This window comes from Lissotriton helveticus, chromosome 7 (genome assembly GCF_964261635.1).
Source record: "Lissotriton helveticus chromosome 7, aLisHel1.1, whole genome shotgun sequence".
Classification (NCBI taxonomy): Eukaryota; Metazoa; Chordata; class Amphibia; order Caudata; family Salamandridae; genus Lissotriton; species Lissotriton helveticus.
Genome location: NC_136068.1, coordinates 930,901,078 through 930,921,083, shown reverse-complemented (window position 1 = coordinate 930,921,083; position 20,006 = coordinate 930,901,078). Strand labels below are relative to the sequence as shown.

Genomic DNA, 20,006 nt, shown 5'->3' with positions numbered 1-20,006 from the left:
ATATTTACGGATAATGTTTTGGGTTTACCTATTTGCTTCTAAACAACTGAACATAATTTACTTAACAAACACTATGAGGTCATGTCATTTTAAATTTGATTTTCCAATGTGTAGCCAACAATTTAAATCAGTGAGAAACAAGGCCAACTTACTTGAATAAACGGTTGGTCCTCTTTGTCCATACATAAAAAATCGTCAGCGAAGAGTGGTGGATCTGTTTTTTCAAGATTTGGGTTTGCTGAAAGATTACTTGAGCCACTTGAATTTGGGAAAATAAACTGTTTTTTTCCAGTTTCTGCTGTTGAGAAACCATCATGAGAGTATGTCTGTAGAAAAGCTCTGACTCCATCGATGCCCACAAACTGTGAACCTGGGAGTGCATTAAAGTTAACCCCAGATGGCTGACAGAGCTGAGATTCCCTCCAGCGGTGAATCCTGATCGCCAAAAGAAGGATGATCAGGAAAAGGAACAAGAAGGAAATAACAGCAACAGCGATCACCAGATACAGGGTGAGGTTTGACTCCATGTCTGCGGGAGCTGAAGGGTTACTTATATCATGAAGCATTTCTGGCAAACTGTCTGCCAACACTATGGTGACTGTCACTGAAGACAAAAGAGGGGCCTGCCCATTATCCTTGACTAAGACAACCAGGAATTGTTTTATGGCATCTTTTTCCATAATTGGACGGGCTGTCCTGATCTCTCCAGTATGAAGACCTACAGTAAACAGTCCCTGGTCTGTGGACTTCACCAGCTGGTATGAGAGCCAAGCATTTTGCCCAGAGTCAGAATCAACAGCGATCACCTTAGTGATGAGATAACCTGGTTCAGAGGAGCGAGGTGCCATCTCCACCCCAGAGGACCCATCTGTGGGGGATGATGGGTGCAATATTTCAGGAGTGTTGTCATTCTGATCCAGTATGAAGAATGTCACTGTCACATTACTCATAAGGGAAGGGGAACCACCATCTTGTGCCTTCACCTGGATTTGAAATTGTCGGAACACTTCGAAGTCAAAAGGTTGAAGAGCATAAATGACACCAGATTCAGAATTAATGGATATATAAGAAGATAGTGGAAAGTCTCCAATTCTTCCATCAATGATAGAATAACTGATCTTGGCGTTCTTGTCGCAGTCCAAATCTGTTGCCTTGGCTGCAAAAATTGAAGTGCCTTGAGGAATATTTTCCATTATGTAGGCGCTGTATGACATTTGATGAAATTCTGGGGTATTGTCGTTTTCATCTGTTATCTGAAGGTTTATACCTTTTGTTGTAGATAATGGGGGAGTGCCACTATCTGTGGCTGTAATTGTTATGTTATACTGTGGAACCTGTTCCCTGTCTAAAACACTATCCGTTACCAAACTATAATAATTTCCAATTGATTTAAGCAACTGAAAGGGGAGATGGGGCGGCAGAAAGCAAGTGACCTTTCCATGCTCTCCTAAATCTCTATCATGTACCTGCAGGAGAGCGATGACTGTACCCACAGGGCTGTTTTCTGGTACCTGCGTGAGCACAGAAGACATGAAGATCTCTGGGCTATTATCATTCACGTTAACGACCTCTATCAACACTTTGCAGCGTGATGATAAACTTCCATCACTTGCTCGAACTTCAAACTCATAAAATTCGTTTCTTTCAAAATCTAGATTTTCAATCAAAGATATTTCCCCGGTCTTAGAATCCAGTCTGAATTTCCGTACAATATTATCGTTCATTTTGCTAAAGGAATATGTTACTTCTGAGTTTGTTCCCATATCAATATCAACAGCTGTGACGCTGCCCACAACAGTCCCCTTGGATGTGTTTTCGGGCACACTGATCTTATAGACAGCCTGGTTGAAAACTGGCGCATTGTCGTTGGAATCCTGCACATTGATCTGTATCCGCATGGTGCCTGATCTGACCGGATCCCCTCCGTCCGTGGCTGTGAGGATCAAGCTGTGAACTTCCTGTTCCTCCCGGTCCAGTGGTTTCTCTAGGACCAGCTCTGCATACTTTGTGCCATCTGTACTGCTTTTTATGTCCAGTTTGAAGTGTTTATTTTCACTGAGTTGATAGTTCTGCAGAGAGTACACGCCCACATCTGCATCGTGCGCCTCGGGCAGCACAAATCGGGTGCCGGGGACAGTTATTTCAGGGACTTGTACCATTATTTGAGCATCAGTAAACGTGGGGGAATTGTCATTAATATCTTGAATCTCCACTTCGACCTCATACACCTTCATAATGTTCTTTGAAATGATCTCTATATTTAAAAGACACTGGACGGTGTTCCCGCAGATACTTTCTCTGTCAATACTTTCACTGACGTACAACTGTCCTTTGTTTAAACTGAGAACAAAATGCTGCGTCCTACCTCTGTAATCGACGCGGGCTCCTCCCTCTGATAACTCGTTTGCGTCTAATCCAAGATCCAGAGCCGCATTCCCAACAAAAGAGCCTTTCCTCATTTCCTCGGGAATGGAATAACGCAGCTGCCCGGAAGCGGCTCCACAGACTGTCAGCAGAGCAACGAGAAGCAGCAGAGGAGCCCCGGAGTAACAGCGCCTCGATGACTGAGCCCCGGAGTAACAGCGCCTCGATGCCTGAGCCTCGGAGTGACAGCGCCTCGATGCAAGAGCCTCGGAGTAACAGCGCCTCGATGCCTGAGCCCGGGAGTGACAGCGCCTCGATGACTGAGCCCCGGAGTGACAGCGCCTCGATGCCTGAGCCCCGGAGTAACAGCGCCTCGATGTCTGAGCCCCGGAGCAACATGGTCGCGCTGTTTTAGCCATTCCCGTCACAGAGACCCTCGGGTTTCCAGTAGAAATCGTAGCCTTCTGAGCTGGTCTGGAACGAACGCCCGGCTGTGGACTCAGCCGAAGAACGAGGCAGGGCACTGAGATTTCCAGAGATGTTCTCGACTATATACTGTCTGTGAATGACCCGTTTCTGATGCATTTATACCACGTGGTTTAGTGTCTCTTCGAGGATCTCCTTCCTTCGTTAGTGAACAGCGCCGCTCAGTGTCCTAGTTGGTAAAGGACAGAAACGGGCTTGAGAGCTGCTGTTACTTTCGCTTTTATTGGTTTCCATCCACAATGAATAAAAACCTAAAACTACCGCGCATCAGTGACTGACATGGGGTCGAGTTTGAAGGACAGTCGGGACTTCGCCGAGTTCATCTTAGTTTAAAGTAAATGCTCCCAATGTATGTTTTTAGACACTCCAATAAGATGCATGTATTCACTCTGGGAGAGGTTTCCCATTATTTTTCATGTATAGCAGGCATTTGATTATATCGGAAACACACATTCTACACAGCTGCACATGCCAGTCTTATAACGAATACACTCACGGTTTCTTGAGTAGATGTTTCCACTTCTCCGCTGGCACAATGGTACGGACGCCTCAAAGCAGCTGTGTGAGACTCACATTTAGCTTAGGAGAGCACAGAGTACACACTTGAAGCGACTCCAAATACACATGTACAACTCCTTGCTGATTTGAACCATCAGCGTTGCCCAAGGGCGCGCAGAGGGTCGGCAAATGTGGTGCTTTGCGCGAGAGGGGTATGACTAGATAGTGCGGAGTCGGTGGAGTTTGAAAGATATCAGTTTGCTTCGTTATTTAACTGCCCGTGCCAGGAAAATACCTGCTTTGAGTGGAAGTGCAGGGCTGGAAACTAAACTGGATCAGCAGGAGATGCCGAGCTTTCAGCTTAATCTGATCGTCTCTCTGTTCTTCTCGCCAATGATTCAAAAGCCAGGACTGAGGGCAAGGCTGACAATAGAATGAGTGCGGGTGCCCAAAGCTCTGCGCAAAAACGCGCGGCCGTGCTTTTAAACTTCCCCACGCCAAATACCAAGGCTGGGTTCTAGAATAGACCTCTCGGCTCTTTCATCCACAATCAGACACTTCCCGTCCCTTTACCTCACTCAAGGAGGTCCCTGCCTTCTCCCTTTGAGGCGGGTTTCCATCTTTCTCCCTCTTACTTCTCTTCTCCTGTGTGTTTATGCCTTTCTTGCTCGCGGTCAGTTTCTGTTAAAGAAAAAAAAATGTTTGTGGGCCCCTCCTGAAACCACCGGCTCAAATTAAGCATTGGCGGCGGATTACTAATCTATCTGTGTAATGGAAGCACAGATCTGTTAGAAAGCGCTGCGGGCCTTGTCCAGAAAAACTCCGAGGAATGTGTCTGAGCTCCGGCACAAATCACGCGCTGCCGTCTCCATGGACCTAACAAGTGCGACACAAAGCTTTGCCATTACAGGGGCCCCTCAAGCAGGTCCGCGGCTGCCCTCTGCCTACTGCTAGGGACAAAGAGACAGCGCCAGCTCGACTCATCCCCAGCTTGACCTGTAGGAGCGAGGCGAGGCGGGAGACCGAGGATTATAGTGACTCCCGCCCGTTCCGCTCCCTAAATGGCACCTGAAGTGCTTCCAGTGCAGGGAGAGTATCCAGGCCTGAGGGGGGTGCAGGTACAGATTAAACATGTTCCACCTGTGAGCGCAGCGGGACATACGTGCTCAGTCACTTCATGCCAGGAACAGTCATGTTTAGCAGCGACAGCTGAGACGCCCTCGTTCGGGGTATGCGAACTTTATTGAAAGTAACGGCCAGTACAGTTTGGCGGGGGCGGAACAGAGAATATCCCTGCCACAACATTGATAAAGTGGAGTGAGAGGAAAGGGCGGCCCATGAGAATGATCCATCAGAGACAGACAGGTCAGCACCAATCTGAGCTTTGTGTGAGGGTAGACGGCGCACCTACACCTGAGATCCCGGCACCATTTACACACATGGTATATGATAGTGAGTTGAAAATGTGGCATTGCTGCCACTCTAAAAAATGCACCAATGATCAGTGGAGCAAAAAACCCTCATATGTTGTACTTGGTACGGTGCACATTAGTGCCTTGCAGGGGACGCTCACAAGGTCAATGCACATGTGGTGTCCCAGGACAGCAAGTTGCTGAATTTAAAAAATGATGGAATTCCGCCCTTCTTCCAGTAGAACCGACTCTTCTGGAGTGAGAGGAAAGGGCGGCCCATGAGAATGATCCATCAGAGACAGGCAGCCTGAAATAGAACTGCTGCTGTAGACTCACAACTGATTCCACACTTATTCCAGCAAGAGAGGGATTGGGCAACTCCCCCCCCCCCCCCCCCCCCGTCCCCCAACCCCTCTCGCGGGGCGGCACATTCTGAGCTTTGTGTGAGTTGTAGACGGCGCACCTACACCGGAGATTCCGGTACCATTAATACATGGTATATGATAGTGAGTTGAATGTGTGGTATTGCTGCCACTCAAACAAGTGCACCAATGATCAGTGGAATAAACCCCCCTCAAGTGTGATAGTGGCTACAATGTACACACATGAACGTGATGCGCAGAACACATTAGTGCCTTGCAGGGGACGCCGACAAGGCCAATGCACATGTGGTGTTCTAGGACAGAAAGTTGCTGAATTAAAAATGATGAAGTGCCGACCTTCTTCCAGTGAAACCGACACGAGGGTGAAGGGACCCAGCAGTGGCAAAGGCTGAAGGTGAAAATGTCAGCAGCACTGACCAGCACGCCGTATTCTATTGTTGGCGGGAGAAAACCCCACTGCACAGGAAATAAAGCTGCCTAGAGACTTATAAGAACCCGCTGGAGATGGGGGAGGAGTGTGCATGATGTAGAACTGGAAGCCTTTCCTTAAAGCTTATTCTACATACTAGTCGTTCAGAATGTTTACCTGGCTCATGCGACTGACCATGCAACCCCCATTTACTGCAAACAAGAACCATCTTCTAAATAAAACAGTAGCCTGATCTATTTCCAGTCCAAGAAAAAGAATTGGATCTACTTCAGGAAGCACAACATTTCTGTTATGTTCAGTAAACGGGGAAGGCGCTGAACTAACTGTGTTGAACTGTTTCATACAATGATTGATCAATCCTTGATCAGGTGACCTGATAATATTTAGATTACATTTTGGGAAGAGCAACACATTTCTTTTAGAAGCCCCTGAAAACTGATAAGCTGTGCAGAATGAAGCTTCTTACATGGCTACAAATGACAAACAAAGTAAAAACACAATGAAAACCAGACCTAGATTTCCAAGGACAATATGTTTCATTAAAATTAAATACACGTGAATTCTTATTTTTTACTTGGAAAGGTCCCAAGAGTGCAAGTAAAGTAACTCAGAAGGTCTGTGCAAAAACTACCATGGGACCCCAAAGAAAGTGCTGTAATTGGGGCATGGTGAAGTATACTTTTATGGAAAGCCCATAATGAACAGCACCAGAACAAGTAACTCGACATCACAGAGAAGATGAAATGAAAATCCAGTATTTGTAAAGCGCACAATTACCCAAGGGTGTCAAGGCGCTGGAGGCCGTTGGGAAGACTAAGTGAGCTATTGCCCAGAGTCACATGGTGCTGGGCTAACCTGCCTCCGGCACCGGGAATCAAACCATGAACCCCGTGGTCCAGAGTCAGGCGCCCTGGCAGCTGCCCCACACCTCTACCCTAGAAGCAACTTTAAATACTGGGTGTGTAAGTAGAAGGTAGAGTGAGGCAAGCTGCCTTTTTTCGTAACATGAAGTGTTGAAATGTTTCATCCTAGCAAAATGTGGTTTTCCAAAATCTCCCAAGACTTTTTATTTTTTTGAGTGTGCACCTCACGCAAAACTGTGTGAAATACTGGGAAGAGACATGTTCGAGCAGAAAATGTTCTTTGGAGGGAAATATATTGTGCAAATTAGAGTACATATGGTATGTTTAAAAACTTTTTTTCACTGTTGCGTGCACTTGCTTTCATTTTGTTTGCAAATTCAGGTAGTGTGAAATGTTGTGAATTTCTGTGTAACATTAGTCATCATCATGTCTGTCTGTGTTTTGATGCACTGCATTTAAGACATCCCATTTCACCACATTTAATTCAATTTTGTGATGTCCAAGGTTTTATTTTTTAAATAAATTCAATACTCAATAAAGCAAAAGGGAAATAATACAGAATTATTATAAAGCAGAACTTTATTTTAAAATAAGCAAGTAGAACACTTTAACTTCGAATAACCGTCAATTAAAATGGTAATCTAAATGAATGATAAGACTGTGTAAAAGAAAACACAGGAGCTGATCTTTTACCATCTTAAATTAATCAAATACTTAACGTCGCTCTGTTAAGAAACACACTTTTAAACAGACACCGAGAATCTCAACTTCATGGACCACAGCTTATACAGGAGGAGGATGCTAGACTAGGCCGCAATACAAAAGAGCGATTTAAAATACCCAATGACTACCCAACAGCAAATGAATGCAAGAACAAATCTGGTGAATCCATCACAAAATCCGTACAGAAAACACGACTGTTTGCTTCTTAACTGGTCGCACACAGCAATGTCAGCTGGAATCGCCACGTTAGTGCTACAAGTGAACAGGCAGCACACATTGACTTGTTCTAGGCTGCTTTTGCTGCAGTTGTTCTGGGCTGAGTAATTGTTCTCCTAAACCCCCACATTACTGAAACCCCAACAGACATAATGTTGAATCTATCATAACAGGCTACTTGTAGAACTGCAACTTCACCTCAAGGGGGGGCTCTTTGTACTGTTCACAGATAATAAATATTATTATCCATCTTAATGCTACTCACTTTGTTGACCCCTGAAGGATGAAAGACTTAGAAGTTCTATTGGGATTCAAACCTGTGAGAAAGAGATTAGGCCTGGATTGTTGCAGTGGATGCTACAGTGGACACATTACTACTTCACAGCGCACAGACTTTGCTTTCAATCATTCAGGAAAAGGATTAAGTATTTTTCCTTCAGATAAGTTACACACAATCCATTACCACCCCTTTGGCACCTCACATCCCGACTACTCAATGTGAAGCAATTGAGCAACAGCATAAAATGCCTTAATGTCACATTGCCAGTCTGTCACCAATACAGGGCCCCCGCCGTGTACCCCAGTTCCAGGTGTCACAGAAGGAAATGTTATATATCTACTCTTAACACTGCACCGCCTTCTTCATCGTAATAATATGACCCGTACCACAAATAGTACTGCTCATGAACGAACTAAACAAATTAATGGTTACCAGCCTAATTAAACAGATGCATTTGTTTACACACATGCTTGTATAGGGACCAGAATTGTAATTTTAGTAGCAATTCCCACAGATTGCGTGGTAAATTTACTCCAAGAAAATGTCTATTAGATTCTGTGCTCTGTAGAATTTGAAGTGAAAGCACAAATTCCACACATCTTCATAATGTTTAGTGGGGAAGCAGAATTAGTGGTAATTAGTGCCCTTGGCAAAAAGCGAACCCAGGGTTTTGGATTTCACCTGGTGTAATCATCACCTCAACTGGGCCAGCTGATGTTTTTTAATATTTATTCCAGACAAAAAGCTGACAAGTGGTTGTTATTACACATTTATAGTAGCAGAGAACTCTGAGTGAAGACAAAGGCATCCTGAAGCCACCTCTGCTGCTTAAGAAAATGAAACCATTTCTCCCAAAAGTGACTTTAGAACTGCTGTTTAAGTCCTTGTACTCTTGCATCTGGATGGTGGAAGCCCCTTGTTCCATGTACTTTAGACTTCACATTGGTCCCCCTCCTATGGGCATTCTACATGCTGCAGCAGGTCTCCTCCAGGGCCTGAAGACATATGCTTACATCACCCCTATCGTGATGGAACTCTTCTAGCTCAGTGTCAACCCTCCCCAAAGCCAAGACCAGCTTCATGGTCTGTAAAGCCACCATGAGCATCATCCCTGCCTATCTGGCTGAGAAGCTCGCCATCCTTGGTGGCTCTCAGCATGTCCGTGTAGGGGTGTTCCTTGAACATGGCTCAAATCTGTTCCTGTCAATTTGCTGTCATTTAATTCTAGTGTAGGACACGGTTTGGGGTTTATAAGCACTTTTACTACTGGATTTGTTTCTTTGGGTGAAATGGCAGATTCGTGTCCTAATATAACTGTATTTCACTGCTCCCGTTACTAATTTCAGGACCAGATATCCATGCATGTTCAGGTACTGAACCTGGACAGTAATTTTTTTAACGCTTAGTTCTTCAATAGTAGTTCATTGAGGTAGCACAATAATATCTCATAACACACATGGGATGTTCAAAAGGTGTCTTTATACAGTACGTTAAGGTTACCCAGCATATCACTGCTTTAATTATGTGAAACATGTTTAACACATTTGAGGGGTTAAAGAATTCTGTGAAGTCCTCACAAGTAAACTGCAACAGATGCAGATGAATTAAAGTACAACTTTCTGTACACACCCATCACATTGCCTTTATGGTAACTTTCATCAGGTCAGCTGGGTAGCACAGTAGCTTTCATATTACACAAAGACGCACACACTCTCTCTATGTGATTTCAGATTTATTCATAAGGCCAAACATGCTTTTAATCAACAGATCTCTCAATTTGCTGAATCTAATCAGACTAAAGACAGGCTAGATTAGACTCCCATTTTGGCATCGTGTTTGCTTTACTGGTTATCTACTGCTTTGGGGTTACGCTTACCTTTTTCCTCCTTCTCTCCTGACCCTCGCTGGCTGCCCTGTTCTCCCTCCCGCCGCAGCGCACCATCTCGCGGCCGCTGGGTGGAGGGAGAACACACTACAACTCCCGGGATCCTCTGCGGCCGCTACCGCCAATCCTGCGCGCGGAGGCGCATAAAAGTCACGAGAGCCCCGGTGGAGCGGGCGCTCTCTGGAAACTGTGTCTACTGCTTTGGGGTTATGCTTACCTTTTTCCTCCTGCTCTCCTGACCATAGATCAGTTTATCACACGGGCAACCTCAATATTGGAGCACGAGATTGCCATCACTGAGTGCCGCCTGTCTACAGAACTTCCTCAGAACTATGGAAATCAACCTAAAGTACAAAATCTGTCTGTTTGTCCCTCCTCGCCCGCAACTAACTTTGTTTTATCTAAGGGGAACGCTGAAAGTCTGGATGACCAAGTATCATCATCCCAGTTGTCACTACTGTTTCAGTTTGAGCAAATGTTACAAACTACAAACTTATGGGGCAGGCCTGTGGGGGATTGAGCAGGTGGACCACTTTCAACGGACTGAAAATCGCTTCCTTCGCTATCTACTGCCAATTCCCAAGTGCATCGCAACATTTGTGGTTCATAATGAACTCGCTCACCCATATGTATCAGATATCATAAAATCTGCCCCTGTTCTTTTGTGGCACAATGACTGGGTAAACACAGAGACTACCCTGAACAGAGCGGTTTTAAAGGACTGTTTGGCCCTAGATGGAGCGGGTAAAATTAAATGGCTTAGATATGTCAAGGAACTGCTGAAAGAAATCGGGCATTTAGAATTTTTCTTAAACCCTGCGACCATGGAGAAGATGTCCAGAACAACTTTGAAAAAACTTCTCTTTCAACACCTGGAGAGTAATAGATGGCGGGCAGAAAAGGCCAAAAGTACTGTTATGGAACATCATTTGATCACGACGGCCGAGGGGATACAACAATATCTTTTGATAGAACCATCTCCTTATAATCGCATGCTTCTGACCCATTTTTGTATGGACACCTTTTACCGAATAATTTCTTTTCCATACTGTAATGACTGGTCAACAGACAAAAGAACTTGCCCGTGCGATAATTTATCATACCAGTCTAACATCCACTGTATATTTTTCTGTAGTTTTTACAGCTATCCGAGGGAAGGACTGCTAAAACCTCTACTTAAATCATGGGGTCTGCAAACCTGTAGAGGAGCCTATCACAAATTAAAAACCTCGGACAATGTATATACCATTGCAGTTGTAACTACCTTCTTAAAGGCGATCGTAAGATTCAGGAAGTCATTCCAAACATAATATAATTGAAAGGGCACAGTCATTATAATCAGCATCTTTTTAATGAATTGTTTAATCTAATAAGTTGTAGAATTTTAAGATGACTATGTCTTACTAAGTATCTGATCCTTTTAAAACTATTGTTTTAAAGCTTGTATTTGATATGCTTGAAAGTTTCCATTTATATGCTATTTTTAAATGTTTGCTTTTATGAATTTTCTTTTACAAACCGAATAAAGCTATCATTGAAAAAAAAATACTGGTTATCTCACGTGACCCTAGACACGTTAGATCATTGAGGAAGAGATGTACTTGTGCTTCTTGAGCTCAGAGCCTCATTCAAAACCTCCCCACATTTATTTCTTATTAATGGCTTTAACAAGATGGGCATCCATGACATTGTTCTGCTCTTCACCTACTTTTGGTCAGACAGGACTCAAACTGTCTATCTAGCGTCTTTCTGCTGTTCTGCAAACTCTCTCAATGTGGCAGCTCTCAATATCAGCCCTCAGCTCTACTCTCTTTTAATCCTCCTACTCCTAAGAGGATAGGGAGGCCCGGGACCATGGGGATAGAAAACTCACTGTTTTCAAACTCTAATTCACGTGTGCAGCTATTCTTTCAAGCCATACACTGGCAATACTTTGAACATGTTTTCTTTGAACGATGGCCAAGGCACTCAGCATGATACGTTTCACTTCTATCATCTCTAGCTGCATGAACGTATTCCGATTGTGTCATGCTTAATGGGAACAAAATAGAGATTCATACTCTCTGTAGTTCTTCATCTTTGAGGGCTTTCAGGGGGTGGTCCTATTAGCTCGACCCTCCCCCTTCTCCAGGTAAATTTTATAGAAATCATTACATAAATTTACATGAGAAATGTTCATTTTCTGAACGAGTTAGACAAGTCTCATCACACTGTTTTTTCTATTTCAAGATGCACCACAAGGTTATCCCCTGCTCCCACTTGGCAGACAAAAAGCAGTTGTGCACTCTTTTATTCTTTCTTGCTTTAACTATGGTTACATACTCTTCCTTTCTGCTAGTTTATTAAAGCATAAAGTGCAACTCATTCAATTTATGGCTGTCAGTCTTCTTGCTCCACTGGCTTGCCAGTGTGTCTCTTTATAGATATTAACCACATCAATGCTACAGCAATTCATCCCTGGTGCTGATATTCTTTGTATCCCATTGTTCATGACGAGCTCAGCTCGTCATGAGCACACAAGCAGTGTACTGCATGACGAGCTTACCTCGTCATGAGCATGGAAGGGGTTAAGTCAGTTGCGTAACAAATGCCCCCCGCAGTGTGGAGGAGTAGGGGCCTCAGCACAGCTCCCTGGACTCAGAGCTCCTGAGTGAGTCCAGAGTGGGCCCCTCCATGTAGTTTGCAGGGGGTCCCTCTCAACTTTCGTTATGCCACTGTACTACGTGTTCACTATCTGTGGCCAAGTGGGCTAGTGTAAATCAATCGGCATCTGCCACTGAGCTCTATATGATGAGACCCACGTTTTCTTTTTTAAAAAGAAATACTTATCTTTAAAGGTCATCTCTCACCTCCCCACATTTTCTGGGGGCACCTATTAAGATATCTTGCTTGAGAGGCAACTCCTTTTTTATGTAGTGGCAAAACACTGGAAACTCTATGTCTGGATCACACAGAGAATCCAGCCACATGGCATTTGGCAAAATGCTCAAGACTTGCCAAGCTTTTAAACTGCGTTTCAGTGACTCATACAATGCTGTCTGAACACTCTTTGAAGTATGGCAAATAATATTCATGTCACATGTTGGGTGATTGACAAACAGTTCAGTATAGGGGTTCTTTAGGATGGCAAACGTGCATAAAGCAGGATTTATTTGGATTTGAAGAATTGAAGAAAACCAATGTACTAACAAGTTCAATGGGGCAAAAAACTCAAAGGGAAACTATAACCTAGAACATAAGATGCACTTTAACCATGCCTCTTACAATACTCTTCCCATCACAATCCTAAAGTGTTATCTACACTGCATGATCTTAAGAATGCAACTGCAACACTCGAGAGAGATAGTTTAGATTACTACAATACGATCTCAAAGCAATTGGTAACAAAGTGGTATGGTCAGCTACATTTAAATTATTGCCTGCAACGAAAATGAAAAGAACAACTTGTTATAGGCAGGCACGCTCTGAACAGTGATGCAGATAAAATCATCAGAATATATTGGTTATAGATACAAAAGAGAACATACTAAACCTACAGGAGTGTTTAAATCCTATGACAATAAATGCCATGATCTTATTGACCCATGGTGAGACTGAACAACCATCATCACTCCGCGAGGCACAAGAAATGGCAATACATAATGTTGTGTTAAGTATTCCAAAGGACACAAAACCATGTGGTCCTCACTGTAATGATGAGAAAAGCAAAATCCAGTGGTTAAGAATGTAGATGGTAGAAACTGAACATCTTTTGCCTTTACAATATCCCTAGGTCTAGTCAAAAATGTAGCTTATGCCACTATAATTTCACATAATGTTCAGTATTTTGTGTTATGATTGTTACATGAACTTCCAGAGATTATTCTACATGGGGAGATGGGCAGCAATGCAAATGAACTCGGCCGCGGGCCGTGGAGGGAGTTACGGTGGGGCAGGGAGGCAGGGAGCGGGAGGGGGAGGGGCGGGGTGGAGGGTGCTAAAAACAGGCATATGGATCATTGCAGGTAAGTACACAATTTAATTAATAAAACGAAATTCGTAACGCGCACTGCATGGCAAAAAGCAATGCTGTGCGCGCTACGAATTTCGTTTTTATTAATTAAATTGTGTACTTACCTGCAATGATCCATATGCCTGTTTTTAGCACCCTCCGCCCTGCCCCTCCCCCTCCCCGCCCCACCGTAACTCCCTCCACGGCCTGCGGCTGAATGAACTCAATGACCGCGGCTGTTTTGTCACGTGTTTATGCATTTTTTTTTTTTTTACCATCTATTGTGTTTTTTTGTCCAAAATGGATGCTAGGATACATTTCAAGCTAAATTCAAAAAGTAGAGAAAAAGCTGAATCAGCATTTCACCTAATTATGCATACATTTGTGCAATTATTTGAACATTTTGCGTTATTGCCAAGAAAGAAATTCCCTGAATTTGTAACAGAGTTAAAAGTTAGCTGGCTTCACAATAGGGTTGATCTGCATAACCGCTGCCAATTCAAATTGTCCCACTGTTTACATTTTGGATTAAGGGGGAAATTTACATACAAATGTTCAAAGTAGGTGGAAATTACAATATATTTGTGATTTTACATAGAGTTTGCCGCTACTGAAAAACACAGTCAAATAAGAGCCATATAATGACAGTGTGTATTTATCATCAACTTCGTTTACATGTACAGCCAAGCTTGAACTCACTTTACATATGTACAGAGGGCTACATTACTGTGTATAAAACATGGCACACCGTGGCCATTTAACCGGTTTACTGCTTCGAACGTTCAGCGCCAGTGCTGAACGTTCGAAGAAACGGGTGCGGCCGCGTCAGCCGTTGGACGTGCGCAGCACCAGGGAGGTAGCTCGCACAACGGCCGACGGCAGCAGCGATAGGGTTAATGGCCATTGGTGGTCATATATAAATAATGCAGTACAAATATTTATATCCACAAATGAGTTTTTCATCTGTTAACGACCAGCTACTTTGGCTAGTTAAATGGTGCTTGTTAGATTTCTATTATTGCAGCTTAGTATCAAAATTATTGTTTTATGTGAAACGATATTCAAGCAGATTTTACTGAGAAAGTCTTTTAGTAGGTTTGGCTCTTTAAATTGTTACTAAATATCCGCACCATGCACCAGTTAAAATGTAAAATACGGTAAAATATTCTAGCTGGGATAATATCACTGTTGAACTCGAATTTTGATTAAAAGTTTTGTTAGACAAACACATTGGTGGCACCTCTAACTTAACCATTTCACCATTGAACAAGAAGTCATGCAAATAACACTGAGGGATAACCACACGTGTAAATTGTGTATGTTTCATAGTTTCTAAAGCTGGAGGGGTGTGTGGTTTTGTGTAGTAATTTATCTACAATTGAGTTTCAATGTTATTCGCCTACCGCAGGCTCTCTGCCGAGGTGGTGTAGTTAAAGAGAGGCGAGAGGGTGAGGAGCCTGTATCATTGTGCTGTGAACAGCAAACAGTGCAGGGACCCAGGGGCACATGAAGTGCGCTTGGGGTGAATGCGATGCAAATGGCGAATGTTGTATGAGCTTGGAATAGTGGTACTGGGGCATAGGTGAGTGACCACAAAACCAGTTTGTGATATCAGGTAGAGGATGTAAGGGTCCTGTGGCCAGCACTAGAGGTACAGTACTACTCAGAATTCTGCTAACTACTAAAAATACATATTTGTATTTATTGGTGCACACTAGCTGCTGGTTACAAACCACTGGCACTGAATAACTAATACTAGCTAGTTAATGCTACTTTTGAGTTGTTTCAAATATTGAGTTATGTTTAAGCACAGAAGCATTCGGGGTACTACGTGTAAAGACTTTTCATGCTCTTCACAATTAAACTGCTTCAGACAAAAAAGCATGCTGGCAACTATACTGTAAACACACAATAATGGAAGCACATATACACACAGAGAGCGTCTCCGTGGGTGAACTTTTAATTCATTAGAAGCGTGCTGTGGTGGGTTATGCTCCAACATTCACCCAGAAAACATTCACAATGTTCCCACATTCAGGGGCAGGTCTAGGTTTTTGGGGGCCCTGGTCAGAAAGGGAATGTGGGAAGCCCCTTACATTTGCATACAATGGGAGACATTTTGGGCAGTTTGCAAATCTATAGATGTTCCTCCTCCTGAAGTTGCTTCATGCAGACCCCTCCTGAGCTACATCTCCTCCTCTCAGCCACCTATAGGGACCTCTTTTACAGCTCCTAGGGGCTAAAGTTGTGTGGTCTGCTTGTAGGCTTGGAGTGTTAAAACATTGCTGTGGCACTAAGCTGTGGGACAATGGTGTCGCTGTATGGGCAGCAGGCCTGACTGGCGAAGAAACCAGCAGAATGTGTCTCCTTCAACAGGGACCAGAGGACCCCCAGCTTTCTCGAGGCCTCGCAACACCACAGCACTGAGGTATGGGGGTGCGGGTCAAAATTGCAATGATACACCTTGCTCTCCATTAGATGAGCAAGAAGGCCAGTGTGATGTGGTCTGGCTGTGGCGTACTGGTGCGCGGCCCCATGTTAGCGGGCTAGGTGCAGGCCCTGCGCAGCTGCCCACACTGCCCATGCCTAATGCCAGCCTTGCCCAGTTTTACTGATTTGGTATGAACAAAAATCTTAACCATGTTCCTAAACTACTGTGGCACAGGGAAACTATTTGTAATCAAAACTGGCAAGAACTCTCACCTGATTCAAGCCGTCACCCTCAATAGATACTCCAACAGACTCGTTTCCGATCCCAGAGTCATTCCCAGAAGAGAGGACATCCGTGGAAACCTCCTGACTTGGTTTAAGGAAGGTGAAGTGATTGCTCCCAGAATCCAAGGCCACAGCGACCTCATAAGAGTAGGGCAGGGGCAGAGTTCCATTCTGGTAATTAGATGTGACTCTTGGATCAATGTGTGAATAGAGAGCGGGGGTTAGAGATTCAAACTTACTGGGTACCATGCGGTTTTTGCATTTGAAAATCACAACGAGCATCAAAGATAAAACAAACAAAAGTGAAATTAAAGCTAATGCTAAAACCAAATAGATATTTAAATTAGATTGGTTGTCTGTGTCCAGTGGTTGGTTGCTTAGCTCAGGAAGGGCCTCCTGTATGTTTTCTGCAAACACCACGTTTAGCGTAACGGTGGCTGACATGGGCGGCTGTCCATTGTCCTTCACCAGGATGACCACCTTCTGCTTGACGGCGTCCTTCTCTTGAAACACTCTTGATGTCCTGATTTCTCCAGTGTGGAGCCCGATTGTAAAGAGTGAGGGGTCAGAGGTCTGGAGCAGGTGGTAGGAGAGCCACGCGTTGTGTCCGGAGTCTGCATCCACAGCCACTACTTTTGTGATTAGGTGACCCTGCTCGGAATAATGAGGGACCATCTCAAAATTTACAGATCCATCTGGACTGGGTGCAGGGGAGAGGACTTCAGGGGAGTTATCATTCTGATCTACAATAAAGACCCTCACGGTGACGTTACTGCTGAGAGGGGGAGACCCAGAGTCCTGACCTCTCACCTGGAACTGAAACTCCTTCAGCTGCTCATAGTCATAGGAGCGCTGGGCGTAGATCACACCGGTCTGGGAGTTAATGGAGATGTAGGAGGAAAGAGGGATGTCTTGGTGAGTACCTTGTACAAAGTAAGTGACGCGGGCGTTTAGATCCAAATCTACATCAGACGCCTTTAGACAGTAAATGGAGACCCCGGCTGCATTGTTCTCTGGGACATAGACCTGGTAGGAAGATTTATCAAAAAAGGGCGGGTTATCGTTGATATCGGATAGTTGTAGTCGGATAGTTCTACTGGTGGCCAGAGGCGGAGATCCTTTGTCTGTGGCTGTAACTGTGGTGTTGTATTCTGGGACAGCTTCTCTGTCCAGCTTGCTTTCAGTTACAAGCTTGTAATACTTTCCAGATGAGGAGATTAAGCGGAAAGGTATGTTGTCTTGAATCCGACATAAAACCTTGCCATTGTCTCCTGCATCTCGGTCATGAACACTGATGAGCGCTACCACTGTACCCGGGGAGGAGTCCTCAGGGAGGGAACCGGAGACAGAAGTAAAGGTTACCTCTGGGGCATTGTCGTTCTCATCAGTAACTTCTATATGCACCCGACACTGGGCAACATGCCCCCCTCCATCCCTTGCTTCTACTGCCATTTTGTAAGAATCCATCTTTTCAAAATCGAGGGCACTCTTAATTTGAATTTTTCCAGTATCTGCGTCCAAAGCAAACGTATTACTGAACTGGTCTGGTATGTTCCGGAAAGAGTAAATAATTTTTGAATTTGAACCTTCATCCTTGTCCGTGGCTTTTACTTGAAGCACAACTGAGTTAATTGCCGCCCCTTCACTGATGCTGGCTCTGTAGACCTCTTGAGTGAACACTGGGAAATTGTCATTGACATCCAGTACATTAATATTAATGTCCACGGTGCTCGATCTGATTGGATCTCCCCCGTCAGAGGCAGTCAGAACCAAGCGATGGTGACTTTCTTTTTCACGGTCTAAGGCAGTTTCCAGCACTAATTCTGCATATCTGTAGCCATCGCTGCTCGCTTTTTCTTCCAAGGCAAAGTGTGGGTTTGGGCTCAGCTTATAGCCCTGCAGGGCATTAATGCCAATGTCAGGGTCCCGGGCATTGTCCAGTACAATGCGGGTCCCTGGCAAAGAGGCTTCAACTATTTCTACATCCACGGAGTTCTTTGGAAAACTCGGGGGGTTGTCATTAATGTCCTTAATAAAAACTTCTACGTGAAACACATTCATTGGATTTTCCACAACAGCCTCGAAGGTGAGGGAGCAGGTGGGTGACTCCCCGCACATCTCCTCTCTGTCGATCCTGTCACTCACCTGCAGGTCCCCGGTCACAGGGTTTACTGTCAGAAACTGCTTGTCAGCATCAGAGACAACACGCAGATTCCTGCCGGACAAACTCCCGACATTTAACCCCAAATCCTTCGCTATGTTCCCAACAACGGAGCCTCTCTTCAGTTCCTCTGAGATTGAATATTGTATCTGTGCACAGACCGCCTCACAGACCCACAGAAACAACAAAGACGCCAGTACTTGCCGCCTGCCTCTCGGTGCCGCGGCTCCGGGGTGGGCTCCGAGCCCTGTCATGGTCAGTGCTGCTTTCCGGTAGAGTTCCAAATAAACTCTCACACAATCTTGAATTGTGAATCCGCGCTGCGCCAATTTCCTGAAATTAATTAGGGCTCTTCCGTTACATCCCAAACTCGCGCTGTAAAGGAGATTTCTGTGAAGAGCTCCCGGCTGTGAATCTCTTCCTACCCAGTCTCTGCTTCACTCCAAAGTGACCGTGATCTGCGATTACAGGAGGCTACAGTGAGCCCGGGCTCTCGCCCACGACTGGACAACAGCGCCACCTCGCGGCACTTCCCCTGCACTGCTGGCAATGAGCTCTACTAACCACTGCAAACCACTATTAAGAACGTGTATACAAGAAAACAAAACTGTTACTAGAAACGGATTAACGGCTGTAAAACGCTAACACTGATAGAGTGCATCCCACCGGTTAGAGCGTGCTGTAACTCCTTGTTCTATGCCTCTTATGCAAATAAGGCTAAAGGGTGAGACGCCTTGCTTTGGGTACCTGACTCAGCGCCTTGATTCTTTTATAAACACAGAGATAGACTTTGGGGGACTTTGATGCTGACAATACCCCCCACACCATCCCTTAACTACCCGTTTAACCATCCAGAATAAAAAAAAACGATTTGTATTCTCATAAAGGAGAGGTGCCTCTTTAATTGAAAGGAAGTGAAACCCCGAGCGCTGCAGATTGGGGTGGTGGGGAGAGCGGGTGTGGTTAGGGTGATACTGCAATGTAACAGTGGTTCCTTCTGCAAACAGCTTCCAAGTAACGAACATAAAATGTAGGGGTGTCCAATTTTTTTTACTCCACCAGCAGAACTGGAGGAATTTAGTCATTCTGCGTTACTCTGGCAACACGGAATAATCAGCACTTTTAACTTCTTAGTTATTTACGAGCCTCTTGTGCGGGCAATACCTTCCCTATGGCAGAAAATAGAAAGTGAAACTGTTCTGCACATCACAGGCCTGAGATTGTGGCCCAGTGAGTGGGTGTGTCCGTGAGGCTGCTACCAGTCAGAGGCAGCAGGCTGTCAGCGAATCCAAGCTTGTGCTGGCCACAAGGCTCAACATAAGGCAACCAACTGAGCTACTGGCCACAGGAAGCGAAGGGGAGAACGAGATCCAGTTCCTGCGCAGCACTGTGAGTGCCTGCGCCTCTCCCTGCCGCTCTCGTGCCTGCCTTCTGCTGGGAGTAAGTGGAAGGAAGAGGTTTCCTGCCGTCAGGGCCAGGCTAAAGGGTTGGTGCAGCGCTGCTAAGTGCCGTCACAGGGGAGAGGAGTCTACAATGCACAGAGGACGAGCGCACCGGAGCCACGTCACGAAAGTCAAGGCTAGGGCACTGCATGTCCAG

General features: G+C 44.8%; 1 protein-coding gene and 1 pseudogene across 11 annotated transcripts in view; both read right to left on the bottom strand.

Moving 5' to 3' along the window:
- The window catches only part of LOC144769402 (protocadherin gamma-C3-like), a 917,178-nt gene that overhangs the window by 385,688 nt on the left and 511,484 nt on the right, over window positions 1–20,006 (bottom strand). The window contains exon 1 of one of the 11 annotated variants that reach the window (XM_078653476.1): window positions 16,235–18,839. The exons of the other annotated variants lie outside the window; for them this stretch is intronic. Within the exon in view, the coding sequence (XP_078509602.1) occupies window positions 16,235–18,661 (2,427 nt within the window). The 5' untranslated portion in view covers window positions 18,662–18,839. Of the gene's footprint in view, window positions 1–16,234; window positions 18,840–20,006 lie in introns of those variants that run through there. 11 annotated transcript variants of the gene reach the window in all.
- LOC144767223 (protocadherin gamma-A1 pseudogene) lies at window positions 123–2,459 on the bottom strand (annotated as a pseudogene).